A 14700-nucleotide genomic window follows, 5' to 3' on the forward strand; every position below is an offset into this window, starting at 1 on the left:
CCCCGATCTCAAATTCTAAAATTCTAAAAAGGAAAGAAAATAAAATCCAGCCTTCCTAATGAAATCAAATTCTTCTCTATTTATACACTTTCCAATTCTGTCATCCAGTACTTGGAGTGGGTTTTTTGGCCTTTGTTTCAGTGGGTCAGGATGGTACTTGGTTGCAGCTTCCAGGAGAACGGAGCGTTTACAAATTGAGCACAGCATTCATTAACACACGCGTACGCGCGCTTCACGCCCGTGCATCCCTTGCATTTTTTGCACATCGACGCGTGCGCCTCATATACGTGTGCGCGTTGTCATTGTTTTCAGCCTCAGCCATGCTCGCGCCCCACATTCACGCATGCGCATCCTTAATAGTGTTTGTTTAATGAGCACTACGTTCGCGCCATGAATGCTGCCCACGCGTATGCGTCTGTTGCGCGTGCGCATGGGTGGCAAAATGTGAATTCCAAGCTTCAGCACCACCCACGCATTCACGTGCTTCCTTCCAGATTCTCCATCGATGCGTGTGCGTCATGCACGCATGTGCGTCAGTTGCAATACTTCAATTCCAATTTTGAATTTGCCCGAAAACGCTCACTTAATGAACATTGCGCTCCCTTTGCAAACGAGCGCTAACCACTTCCGCGCGTACGCGTCATACACGCGTACGCATGGGTCTTCAAATTTAGTTGCCCAACACGTAAGCATCGTGTACACGTGCGCATCGCAATAGAGCGTGGCGTTCTCTATTTGAGCGTAGCGTTACTCTGCACTACCCTTATTTCTCTTCATTTTTCACCTAAAATCAACCAAACAAGCAATCAAAGTCTCACCAAAATCACAAGGTTTTTGCACCATTCATAATAATCACCTAATTCTTGCATAAATCTCATGATTTTGTATAAAGTTACTGATGTTTGATTGAATCAAGATAAACATAAAATTCCACTCCAATCACTTACTTATTGTGCAAAAAAGTGCATAAAACCTAATGAAACAAATGAAAAATGCTTGTGAAAACTAGCATAAGATGACTTGTCATCAGTTGGCAGATAGAAGCTGGCATTAAACGCTAGGGAGGGCGTTTAACGCCCTGGAGGGCATAACTTGCAACGTTCCCATACCTCATAGGGCGCTAAACACCAGCTGGGCATTTAGCGCCAAGTCTCGTACTAAAAAAAAGGGGGAGGGATCCAATTCTGGCATTAAACGCCAGGGGTGGCGTTTAACGCCCATAATGGCATGAGCAATATCGTATTGGGCCGCTAAACACTGGAGCTGGTGTTTAGCGCCAGCAACGCAGAATTCAAAAAAATTGAAGAAGGCTTAACCGTGACCAACAGTCACTTCCCTTCCCCCTTCCCTTTGACCATTCAACTGAACACCCTTTCTTCTCCTTAACCACTTTTTATCCACATTCATTCACCCCTATACCAACCACCCCTCACGTCACCTAATTACTTCCAATCAATCCTACTATCTCTCTCCCTCTCCCCTTTCCCCAACAGTCAATCACTCTTCCCCACTCCCCCATTTAATTACAATTCACCAACCCTCCCCCACCAATCCATTTTAACCGTGACCTCCCTCCATTCCCATCTATATAAACCTCACTTTTCCTTCCTTTTAATTTCACCATACCTCAATCCATTCCTCTAATTCCCTTGTTTCCTGTTCCCTCCACTTTTTTTCTTTCTTAACCGTGCCTACCTTCCCCCCTCTCTATATATATACCATACTCCTTTCATATTCACCACACTACATCCATACATACCTACACCTCCCCATTTCACACTTCCATCTTTCATTCTTTATTTCCCTTTCCATCCCTCCCCTTCTTTTTACCCTCATAGCCGTAAACCCAACCCCCCTCTTCCTCCCTCCATACTTTTTCTTTTTCATCATTTCATTTTCACCAACCCTTACCTCTTTTATTTCTTTTCCCCTTTATTTCTCTTTCTCTTTTCTCGAGGAAGAGCAAAACTTTTAAGTTTGGTGTTGCGACACTCTGCTTCTCTCTTTTATCATATTCCACATGGCACCCAAAATCGGTGAATCCTCTTCAAGAAAGAGAAAGGAAAAGACTCTTGTATCCGTTCCATATAATTTCACTCGGTTCTCCTCTAAGACCTACGAGGATCACTTTATTGAAATAATGAGCAAAAAGAAAGTGATCTCGGAGATCCGCTTTGATCTGTAGCCAGATTAGTATCCGGAGATCCGGAAACAGATTCTGAGGAGTGGTTGCCAAGTGCTATGCAACCCCGCGACTGATGTGGGTGTGATGATGGTCAGGTAATTTTATGTCAATGCTTGGGTGACTTACAAGCATGTCAAAGGCGTGAACCCCGACCCAAAGAACTAGCACACTATGGTCCGAGGGAGGATTCTGTAGTTTAGTTCGGAGAGGGTGAGGGAGATATTGCAGCTACCACCATCCAGAGATGATCCTCACTCTTACAATCAGAGGGTAAACACCGATCAGAGACTGGACTAGATCCTGACTGATATATGCTTCCCTGGAGCACAGTGGAAGCGAGATGCTAAAGGACAACCATACCAGTTGGGCAGGTACAATCTGAGGTCAGTTGCTCGGGGATGGTTAGAGTTCATTCAGCGCTCCATCATTCCTATGAGTAATCGGTCCGAGGTTACTGTTGACCAAGCCGTGATGATTCATTGCATCATGCTCGGCAATGAGGTGGAAGTGCGTCAGGTGATCCCTCAGGAGTTATACAATATAACAGCGAAGGCCTCCACCTCTGCTAGATTGGCCTTTGCCCACCTCATCTTTCACCTATGTGAGGCCGCCTGCATCCACAATGATGGTAATACCCCTATTGATGTTGATCGACCAATTACTCAGAGGGGTATGGAGTACGCAAGGAGCTTGGCCGAGCACCACCTTAGGAGCCAGATCCTCCTCCTCAGCAAAAGCAGCCTGAGATACCTCAGGGATTTTACTTCCTTGCTCGAGACTATTAGGACTAGTTGACCATATCTATTGGGGTGCTGACATCTTCTGTCAATCAGCTGAGGCTAGAGCATCAGGACCACTCTGCCCTCCTCCATCAGCTAGTTGAGGAATAGCGGAGCCAGAGGCGGGAGCGGGAGGTAGAGGAGCTGAAGCACTAGAAAGGATTCCCAGGAGGGAGTAGCCACCAGGACTGAGGTGGTTGAGTTTTATTATTTGCTGTTATATCTATTCTCTATTTTTCTAGTCATCATATTATGTCTTGTTTCTTGTTTTCTGTTTGAAAGCCTTTGCATGATTAGTAGTAGTATTTTATTATTTTTCTAGCATAATTAGTTAATTTAGTATTTATGTTTATTTTGAAAATTATCTCATGTATTACTAACTAAACTTGAAAAATCAAAAGAAAAAGAAAAGAAGTAGAAAAATGCATGAGACTTGAGTTATATGTTATGAGTTATTCTGATTACTTTGATATGGTGGTACTATTTATGATTCTGAATATATGAACTGAACCGTGCATGTTTGATAGTGAGGTTGAGAATGTTGATTCCTGAGGTACAGGAACTTAGAGAAGTATTATGGATTCTCTAAACTCAGTAAGAAATTGATCCTTAAAGCAAAACAAACAGCAAAAAGAAAAAGAAAAATAAAAAGCAAGGTCCAAGGCTCTAAGCATCAATGGTTAGGAAGGTCAAATATGATTAAAAGCTCAAAGAGTTGTTTTCCTAACCAAATACTTGTGGTGTGAATGTGTCAAGTAACCCTTGAGACAAAGCACTAACAGTCAAGACCAAATGCAATTGCAGAGTATGCCAAATGCTCTGAGCATCATTGACTGGGAGAGATTAAACAAAAATTAGAACTAAAAAAGTTCCCCAGTTAAGTGCTTGTGGTGTTGTTATATCAAGTTAAGCTTGAGGACAAAACACTAAGAGTCGCGGCTAGGCTCAAGGTGTAAAGCACCAAAGAAAAGAAAAGAAAAAACTGTGTTCAATGATCAATCAGAGCTTAAGTAGTAAGAGAATCCATAATATCATTTGGATTCTAGTTCTGAAGGATATCAAAATTTATGAGCTTCAAAGGATAGTGAGATAATGAACTTATTTAGAATTACAGTGTCATTAACCCCACTCAGTAATTGGACATGAGCTTAAATGGACACTCGAGTCTTGGGCAAATTCTCTTCTCAGTCCTATATTGTTTTTAGTTGCTTGAAAACAAGTAATAGTTCAAGTTTGGTGTTGTGATACGTGAGCATCTATCCTTTATTTTATGTCCATTTTAAGTTAGAAATTGTTGAGTTTTAATTTAATTCTAGTGTTCTAAACCTCTTTGGATGCTACTTTAAGTTGTCTTGGTGTTTTAATTATTTCAGGTGAAGTTCAGATCAGTTTGACAGAGTTTGTGTGCAAGAAAGAGAAGAATTGGAGCTGTCCACTAGGGCGCTAAACGCCCAACTGGCGTTTAGTGCCAGCAACTCAGAACAAAAGAGAGCTTACTGTGCTCATGGGTGCTAAACATTGTAATTGGCATTTAGCGCCAGCAATCCGAATTCACACCTCATTGAAGGAGCATCTTTAGTTGGATTTTGCTTTTAATTATTCTACTTTATTTTATTTTAGTTATTTTTAATTATAAACAAAATCTTTTAAGTTTATAATTTTATTTTAGTTTAAAATTAAATTAGGTTAGATATAAAAGGAAAAAGATTCACCCTTTGAGGAGATCTTCTAACTTCCACACTTTGACATTTTTCTAAACCCTAGTTTTCTCTCTGAAACAGGACCACTAAACCTCCTCGATTAAAGCTAGGAGCTCTGTTTATTTCTATGGATTAAGACTATTGTTCTTCTACTTTAATTAATGTATTGATTCAATTTCAAGAATTACTTTCGTTCTTCATCTTATGAATCTGGGTAGATCGGAAGAATAACGGAAGAATAACCCTTATTCTATATGCGTTCTTGTGATTCTTCGAAGAGTTATCTCACTTGAACAACAACATGAAAGTAAATTTCTCCTAAATTGCTAATTATTTGGACTTAATGGGATATGTGACATATAATCCTTTTATATCTGGGTAACACTACAAAAAAAGGCCTATGGTCGTGACCATAGCTAGTAAAAAGGGTGACCATAGATCTATGGTCACGGTTTTGGACCTATGATCACGGTTTTTTTACCGTGGCCCATTCTCTCGTGGCCATAGGTCTATGGTCACGGTTTTTTTATCTATGGTCACGGTTTCTATGGTCACGGTTACAATTTTCAAATTCTGAGACTTTAGGCTACATTTTTTCACTGTGACCATAGCCTCTATGGTCACCCCTCCTAAAAACCATGACCATAGCCTTATCTATGGTCACAGTTTTCACCGTGACCATAGCTCTATGGTCACCCCTCCTTAAAACTGTGATCATAGCCTTATATACGGTCACGGTTTTTGCCATGGCCATAGCCTCTATGGTCACCCCTCCTTAAAACCGTGACCATAGCCTTATCTATGGTCACGGTTAGCCTCTATGGTCATCGCTCCTTAAAACTGTGACCATAGCCTTATCTATGGTCACAATTTTTCACCGTAGCCATAGCCTCTATGGTCACCCCTCCTTAAAACCGTGACCATAGCCTTATCTATGGTCACAGTTTTTACCGTAATCATAAGTTATCTATGGTCACCCTATTTTAAAACGATGACTATAGCCTGTTGTTGTTTATGAGATTTAATTTTTTTAAATTATAATCACATCCAAAAATGATGATAATCATAAAATAAATCTAAAAATAAGAAATTTAAGAAATCTAAATCATAAAAGTTTCATTATAAGATAGATCTGTTTAATTTTTAGTCTAAACACAAATCAAAATAGAGTGTAATTTTTCCAATTACATGTAATACCTCAAAAAATACAGAACACATCAAAATATTACATTTACATAACTAACATCATTGTAAGACCCATCCCATGTCATATTTGTATGGAACATATTTTCTTCATCACATCATGTCTTCCTGCTCGCAAAAAAAAATAAACATGTTAGAACAGAGCAAAAATACTTTTGATGATGTAATACATATGCAGCAAAATAAGGGAAATATTCATCCACAGCAACAGTCAAGAATTATTCACAACCATTATTTTAGTACATTGAATTCCTTTTTCTTTATTCAAATTCATTTTTCACTTCCCTTCCAAGTTCGAATTATGTGCTATCACTGTACACTAGCCAAAATAAAAAGCAACATACAAGGATCATGTAACTTGGAAAACCATGACTTAGGAATAATGTTTGTGTCTAATCAGTGATCACTAAATACTATTATTTAGGGTTATACTAATCTATGCAGCATCAAAACTTAGAGTTAATTAAAGTCCTACTTCATTAGATATGACGTTAATTTAATAATTAGTTGGCACATAAAAGGTGGGATTCATTTATAAATAATGTTACAAATCACCAGCAAGTAAACCTTGGCAAATATTCAAAGATAGACAGTTGTTATAATAACCGATAATTAAGTTCTCAAAAAAATACCAAGTGACAAGCAATTGAGACATCATGAGTAAAAATCAAAGATACAACAAAATATGAACTTTGTTTTTCTTAAAATATTTTTTCTTTAACATAGAATAGAGTGTACAAGGAAAATAACCAAGAAAAGAAAACAACACACACAGGAAAAAGTCTGAACCCCAACACACACAGATACCTGTTTTATATATTGAAAAAACGCATGACTTGTAAGACATCCACGTATGTCACAAATTGAGAGGCCAAGCAATTGTTTTCACTATGAAAGGCCTAGTCTTGTCTTGTGCATATGTTTGTTTCAATTTTACAGCTGGTTTCCATGCATAAATATAAATGATTCACAATCCTAAAACCTTAACTTTAATTCAAATTCATGATATATCATTTACCAAAAGTATACTATTAATTTAACTACTAATTTTGAACAGTACTTACTTCCATATCCTTTGATACATGGTTCAATCCAAGTGAAGGAGGAATGCTTCATGGAATCCTTTAATTTAACTACTAATTTTGAATAGTTCTGCATGGAGATTCTATGGAATACACACACATAGACTACTGCAAATCAGTCCTCTAATGTATTTAGCAAATCAGCAAAGGGAAGTGTAAATTTGCAAAAGGAAGTAATAAATCAGCAAATAAGCACAACATATTTAGCAAATCAAATCAAGTTGGAGAAGTAGATAAATCCAGGATATAGCAAAGTTAATATGCAAGAGTCTAGCATAATCTGTTCCAAGCATTTGAATGACCAGATCTGCCAGAAATGTTCTCCATAGCCTATTCAAAAGACCAAATAACATGATCAGAAATATGTGTTAAATCCACATTGTTTATTATAGTTTATCTTATCCGATAATCCCCCCGAATAAATAAACTAATTAAGATTATATATTTATAATTTTGATATTAATTTCACAGCCGAAAAGAATAACAAAATTAAAAAATAATAAGGAAGGAATAATGCACTATAGCTTATGTTTATGATAAGAGTGTTGCAGAGCCAAAGAAATTAATTATTGATCAGGATACTACTAGCACGATGATAATCATTTAAGACCAATGATTAAATAGGATTTGGTCATATACCCTTTCTCCTAGCTAGCTTTTGCCACTAATGATTTGCATTATTGTCATGTCTCAACCTCCAATCAAATTTTTTCTTTATAAAGTAATTAATTATTTTGAAAATAGGAGAACTCTTAAAATATATAAATCAACTCCAATCCACAAATAACAAACTGGAATGCATAGCTTAGTTTTGGAAAGATCTATAAAGAAAAGGTTCTAAGGTACAAATGCAGCACACAATCTTCTAATAATATACAATTTTCTTCATATTATCATGTAGCCTAAGCTAGCTTGGTAGGTCAGTTATTAATTATCATCCAACTTAAAACAGAACCCTTTCAAAACAGTAATTTTCAGTCCAGATACGTACAAATCAGTCCTCATTTTATTAACACTAGAAACACACACAAATCAGTTCTCTAATGTCCAGATACATACAACCAAATAAAATATAGGTTATTAGAAATAACATCTTAGACAAAGACTAGATTTCACTTCAGACATATAGGATCTAATTAGCCAAATAAAGTCTGCATAAAGTCCCATACCGGCAACAAAGAGGCAAATATCTTTGGTGGTTTCACCAACAGTTTTTATTTTCTGCTGTTTGTTAGAATCCATCAACAGTTCATGGTGGTATGAACTCAATCATGGGTAACAACATAAGAGTAACAACTCAATCAATGGTATGAACATGTAAATAATTATTATTATGAATGAATTTTGTTGGGCATCAATCTAGCATCGACTAAATTAAGAACAAATCAAAAACAAAAACAAGTAATAATTTGAAGTTCCAATAATACTAAATTACTAATCAAACAAGTAAAAAAACAAGTAATAAATCAAAAAAAATACCACACAGAATAATAATCAACAGCCCTAATATTCACAAGTTCTGATAATAAAAAACAACATCCCTAATCAGAAGTTCTAATAATCAAAATCAACACTTTTACCCCTAGTCAGAAGTTCTGATTATCAAAATTTCTATTCCCTAATCAGAACATTAATTCATTATAATAATTAATTATTTACCTAAGAAGAGAAGAAGAAGAGGACGACTGGAAAAGAGAGCAGAGAAGAGGTGGCGCAGCTAACAGAGACGAAGATGAGCTTGCGACGGTGACATAGTGCGACAAAGCTTACGACGGTGACACCGCGCGACGAGCTTGCAACGGCAACGAGCTTGAGGCGGTGACGACAATGGCGAGGCGGGCTGGACGGCCATAACAGCGCGGCTCCTCCCTCTCTCAATGCGCGTCTTTCACCATCGAGCTCGACGGCTCTCTCGCGTGCGACATGGATGGCGGCGGCAGCAGGATGGCGGTGGCAGCAGGATGCGGCGGCAGCGAAGCGGCAGGACACGGCGCGGTCTCCTTCCTTCTCTTCTTTTCTCCGTTCCCGAGCTATCTCCCTTCTCCCCTTTCTTTCTTTCTTTTTGCTTTCTGCTGCTGCTATTGGGTTGTATTTGGAAAGAGGAGGGGGGGAGATTGCCAGCGGCTAGATTTAGGGTTAGAGAGTGTGGGTGTGTGTTAAAATGAAATTAGGGTTAGAGTTTTAATTTAAGAATTTTTGGGTTAAGAAAAATAATGTAATTTTAATAAAATTAGGAGATAGAGTATTAATTTAAAATTTAATTTAATTATTTAAAATTATTTTTTAAAAAATATTATTTGTTGTATTAATTTACTAATTATATTTCAATCAAATATTTTAATTTAAAATTATAAGATGATATAATTAATTTTTTTATTCATAAAATTTAAATTATTAAATTACAAAAATATCAATTATTTAAATCAAATCATATAAAATTTTTATTATTTATATATAAGAACCTTAATTAATTTAAAATTAGGTCACCCCTAAAACCATGATCATAGACTTTTTAGATCACTCTTTTCGAAAAACCGTGACCATAGACCTTTTTAGGTCACCCCCAAAACCGTGACCATAGACTCCTTTATATCACTCCCAAAACCGTGACCATAGACCCCTTTAGGTCACTCCCATAAACCGTGACCATAGACCCTTTTAGATCGCCCCCCAAAACCGTGATCATAGACCGTTTTAGGTCACCCCTAAAACCGTGACCATAGACCCTTTTAGGTCGCCCCAAAAACTGTGACCATAGACACCTTTAGGTCACCCCCAAAAACCGTGACTATAGACCATTTTAGGTCACCCTTTCGAAAAATCGTGACCATATACCCCTTTAGGACACCCTCCAAAACCGTGACCATAGACCCCTTTAAGTCACCCTCCAAAACCGTGACCATAGAACCCTTTAGGACACCCCCCAAAACCGTAACCATAGACCCTTTTAGGTCACCCTTTTTTGAAAAACCGTGACCATAGACCCTTTTTGGTCACTGTAAAAAATTTTGACCATAGACCCCTTTAGGTCACCCCTAAAACCGTGACCATAGACCCCTTTAGGCCACCCTCCAAAACCATGACCATAGACCCCTTTAGGTCACCCCCCAAAACCGTGACCATAGACCCTTTTAGGTCACCCTTTTTTGAAAAACCGTGACCATAGACCCTTTCTGGTCACTGCAAAAAATCATGACCATAGACCCCTTTAGGTCACCCTCTAAAATCGTGACCATAGACCCTTTTAGGCTACCCTTTTTTAAAAAACGGTGACCATAGCTTTTTTTTGTCACGGTTTTTTACCGTGACTAAAAAAACCATAGCCATAGACCCAAAATGTTGTAGTGTAATTAGGGTTTTTGTGGCTATAAACTAGAATTGAACTTAACCCTCTAATCGAAATTAAGTGACTAAGACATTGGCGGTTAACTAGGTTATAGGAGACTAAATCACTAAGACATTAGGGTTTAGTCACTGACAGTTTCCCATGAAATAAATCTTTCATGATTAAATTAGTTGGTAAGAAAACTTAATCCAGAAGGATAAACATCTCTGAGATCTTAACTGCCTTCTCACATATATTTCACACAATTCTCATTGTTTGCGTTCTCTATTCTCTGAATTACTGTTTAATACTTTTGAACCCCAAAACATCACTTTTTTCTTGCCTGACTAAGTGATTCAGTCGACCATTGTTGCTCAGTTCATCAATCCTCGTGGGATCGACCCTCACTCACCTGAGGTACTACTTGGTATGACCCGGTGCACTTACTGATTTAGTTGTGGATTGCAATCTCTGCCACCAGTCCCTCATCTGGTGGTCGTTATCATCTTCGGTCATCAGTTAGTCAGCTTCCTTCACCGTCAGTTGATCCCTAGAGGTGAGCTTCCTTCGGCCATATTCTTTTTTTTTTTTCAATTTCATTGCTGTAAATCATCACTATGCCTTTAACTTTTTGATGAAAGTTGAATTTGTTATTGAAATTATGATTGAGCTAGAATTTTTTGCTACTGTAAATCATATTTGGAGATAAAGTTTGTGTTGCTGAAAAACATCACTGAGCCTCGCCTGTCCCCTTTTTGCTGGTTACTAATTTTTCTGATTCTGAGTTGTTAATGGTACTATGGTGTTTCACTGCATTGTTAACTTTTTTTAATGTTATTGATTCTGATTTCTGAGTTTTTGATTGCTGATTTTTCTAATTATGAGTTATTGATGGTGCTATGGTGTTGTTTTTTTATTCTGAACTCAGGCAGAATAACGTTGTTGCAGCTTCTATTGTTAAGTTTTTTATTTCTATAATCTTTATAAAACTGGAATAGCCGTTGATGGTTGATTTTAATGATTCTGGAATAATTTTGTTGATGATGCTGTTAAAGCTAGTGCTGAAAAGTAGGAAAAATTAGAGTTCAAGAAAGTTTAAGATAGTGTGGCTTAGCTGTCAAGTTGTTATTCAGTTTGTTATAAGTTGGTTGTGGAGCCTTTAGCTTTATTATCAATAGTCTCCTTCTATATAAGCCTAATACTCATTGTAATCAATTAGTATTTTTTACTCATTGTCAATTTTAGTTCATTCAGTTTTATTTTTTCGGTCTTGCTATACTTCTCTATTTCCAAACTCTCTGCATCACTATTGCTTTTGCAACAACAAAAACTTGTTCAGGTGCTTCATTACTTTCTTAAATTTAGATGGTGTGCTGCTTTGGAACTTTCTTTTTTCAGGTTTAAATTTTTATTAGGATAATTATTGTAATGTTCTTATCTTTTGTTTTGATATAAACCTCACTATGGAATTTTATGAGTGTAAAAGCATAAAAAAAAAGTCAAGTATATTTGTTATAAGGATTTTGGTGAAAAATGTGTTTTATAGTGGTTGTTTGATAATTAATACTTATGTAAATTTAATGAATTAAATTATAATTAATCAGCCCGAGTTTACATATTGAATTGTCAATTCTTGATAATTTGTATTCTTGATTGGCTAGTTTTAAACTTTGAGAATAAATTCTTAAAGAATTAGTTAATTTTAACTTGTAAGTTCTAACTTAATTTTTACTCTGATGAAGATAGTGTTATGTGTTGTTTTTTAATTTTGGTTTTCATTGTTCATATTTGCAGGGGTACAAAATTGATGCCAACATGCTAGACTTTATATTGACTGAAATATGTTAGAATAGTCAAGAATTATAAATCCGACATGATACAATTTTATGTTAGAAAAAAGTTGTGTTTACTTGAATTTGTAGAACTTATTTTATTGTAAAAGAATCTTAATGGCATGTAAGGTATTTTAATTATCTATATGATTATATATTATATAAATGTTCAGTTAGCGTGTTTAGAAAATTAATTGATATATCAATTATTTAATTAAAAGTTTTAAAATGAACTTTCTATTTTTGTAACTAAAAGAATAAAAAATGTTACAAAAGTAAGTAGTATTTTGTAGCAAAATATTATGACACAAAAATTTAAATTGTTATGAAAAATATTTTAAAGGTCAAATATTGTTACCACTTTTGTAACAAATTTTGGTTTTTGTATTAAAAAAATTGTTACAAAATATTATTTTGTATTGTAATAGTTTCATCTTTTGTTACAAAAATTTTTTGTAACGGAACATACTGCAACTANNAATTTTAATATTAAAAATATAACTCCCAAAGAGCACAAAAAATATACCTAAAATATTTAAAGAAAAATAGAGGCAATTTATGCTGCCAAAGAAAACTTTTTTGTAACCGTTTAAACCGGTATTTAGCGGCAATTATAAACCGTCAATAATAAACTCAAAAATTGAGTGGTTTTTTATATAGCAGCGGTTCGTAATCATTGAAAATAAAAATTTAAAAAGATTAGCAGCACCAAATAGTGGTTGTTCGTGTATATCAAAAAACAACAAAAAAAATTCTATTTTAGCATAATGCGACGGTTTAAAACCTCTGCCATAAAATTCGATGCAAAATATTTGAACAGCAACAATTATACCAATAATTTCTATAAACTGTCACAATAATTAACCCTGCGTGCTAAAGGATCCTAATGGGAGAATCGTTGGAGTTCAATTTTGCAGCAATTATAAATCACCACAAATCGCAAAAGATTACCGCTATTCGATGATTTTTGTTGTATTGAATTGGTTGGGACTTTGTTAACTTAGTTGAGAAGTCCAGTAATTGCAATCACAATGTTGTTGTTGACTTACTAGGATAATTCACTCTAATTTATCAACATAAATAAGGTAATAATGATTAATAACTTTTGGAAGTATATCTAAGTTAAATCTAGTTTAATTTCCGTTAGTTTTGTTGTTTCATTATTTTAAATTGTATTTTTTATTCCATTGTCAACTTTCTTTTTTAATTTACTTTCTTGCAATCGAAAACTCCATTTTGATTTTATGATCAATCTATGTATTCCTTTCCTACTCTCATAAAATGCTACCGTTCCAACCCCGTCATGGGTCCTATTTAATTGTCCTACATACAGGGATGGCGGTATTATAGGTATTGTCTTTAATTTTTTACAAAAAAATTTAACACAAAACACATCATTCAATCCTTAAAAAATTTAACAAAATTTAATATAATTCAACGTTTCAAATACAATTTAACATAATTCAGTATAAATATTAAACATCTAAATAGAAACTTATAACTTTTATATATAAGTGAGGATATTTTAGTAAAAAAATTTTATTGGTCTCCATGGGTCAAGTACTGCGTGCCACCCCATCTCAGTTTGAAAAATTTTAGTTCTTAAATATTAGGGTTAAGGACAATTTTTGTTCTTAAGGTATAAGTCAAACAAGTTTTTTGTTTTCAATCTTTTTTTGCAAACAAAATCGTCCCTAAGATTTAACTTAGTTTTAAAATTGTTTTTCGGATTAAAATACCCTTCTCCTTCTTCACCAAAATACCCGATTCTTCTTCTCCCTTCTTCTCCATCTCAGGCAATACCCAATATCCAGTTCTTCATCTCAATCACAACAATATTATATCTTCTTCTTTTTCTTCCTCTTCAACTAGAATTTCAATAACAGCAAGATAATTTCAACAGCAGCAATAAAATTTTAACTAATGAATATAAAAAAAAAAAAATCAAAACAGAGAAGCAGAAGAATACAGCAGCAACAAAATTTCAACTAAAAGATATCAAAAGAAAATCAAAACAAAGAAGCAGAAGAATGGAATAGAATCAAAAGCAAAACAGAAACAGAAAAATAATGGAATCAATACCCAGCAGAATGGAATCAGAGTCAACAACAACAGTGTGATTAACAAAATCAGAATTGGAACAAAAGCAGAATAATAAAAAACAGAAGTAGAATAATTAATTAGAACCCAGCGGTGAGGAACAATGGCGAGTGACGAGGAGCAGCAGCGACATGTGAGGAGTAGCGACGAGCTAGCGAGGAAGAGGAGCAGCAGTGAGATCCAGCAGCGAGGACCCGAAGCAGCGGAGGAGCTTCGGTGACGGCATAATTAGGTTCAATAGACGACAGTAGTGGCAGCTGGCGCGAAGGCGGTGACACTCCTCCTCTGCCTTCAGCTCGCGCATCCCTCTCTCTCTCTTCACGGTCAGCGACGGTGGCGGATCTAGTGATGAGAGAGTAGTTCAGAACGGCGACGACGATACGGCTCAACGGTAGCAACGAACCCAGTATGACGACAGCGGCCTCCCTTCCCCCCTCGCGTGATTCCCTTTTCCTTACCTTCCTTTCCTATTTCTTCTTCCCTCCCCCTGCTGC

General features: G+C 35.9%; 1 protein-coding gene across 3 annotated transcripts in view; it reads right to left on the minus strand.

The window, feature by feature from the left end:
* The window catches only part of LOC107614114, a 10279-nt gene continuing 1529 nt past the window's right edge, over window positions 5951–14700 (minus strand). The window contains exons 2-3 of one of the 3 annotated variants that reach the window (XM_021109635.1): window positions 6932–7279; window positions 5957–5975 (exon numbers count right to left, since the gene is read on the minus strand). In XM_021109635.1, coding sequence (XP_020965294.1) covers window positions 7153–7279 — 127 coding nt within the window. In that variant the 3' untranslated portion in view covers window positions 5957–5975; window positions 6932–7152. Of the gene's footprint in view, window positions 5976–6931; window positions 7280–13785; window positions 13975–14700 lie in introns of those variants that run through there. The other 2 variants (XM_021109636.1, XM_021109637.1) reach the window with 2 other exon arrangements.

This window comes from Arachis ipaensis, chromosome B08 (assembly GCF_000816755.2).
Source record: "Arachis ipaensis cultivar K30076 chromosome B08, Araip1.1, whole genome shotgun sequence".
In the NCBI taxonomy this organism is placed as follows: Eukaryota; Viridiplantae; Streptophyta; class Magnoliopsida; order Fabales; family Fabaceae; genus Arachis; species Arachis ipaensis.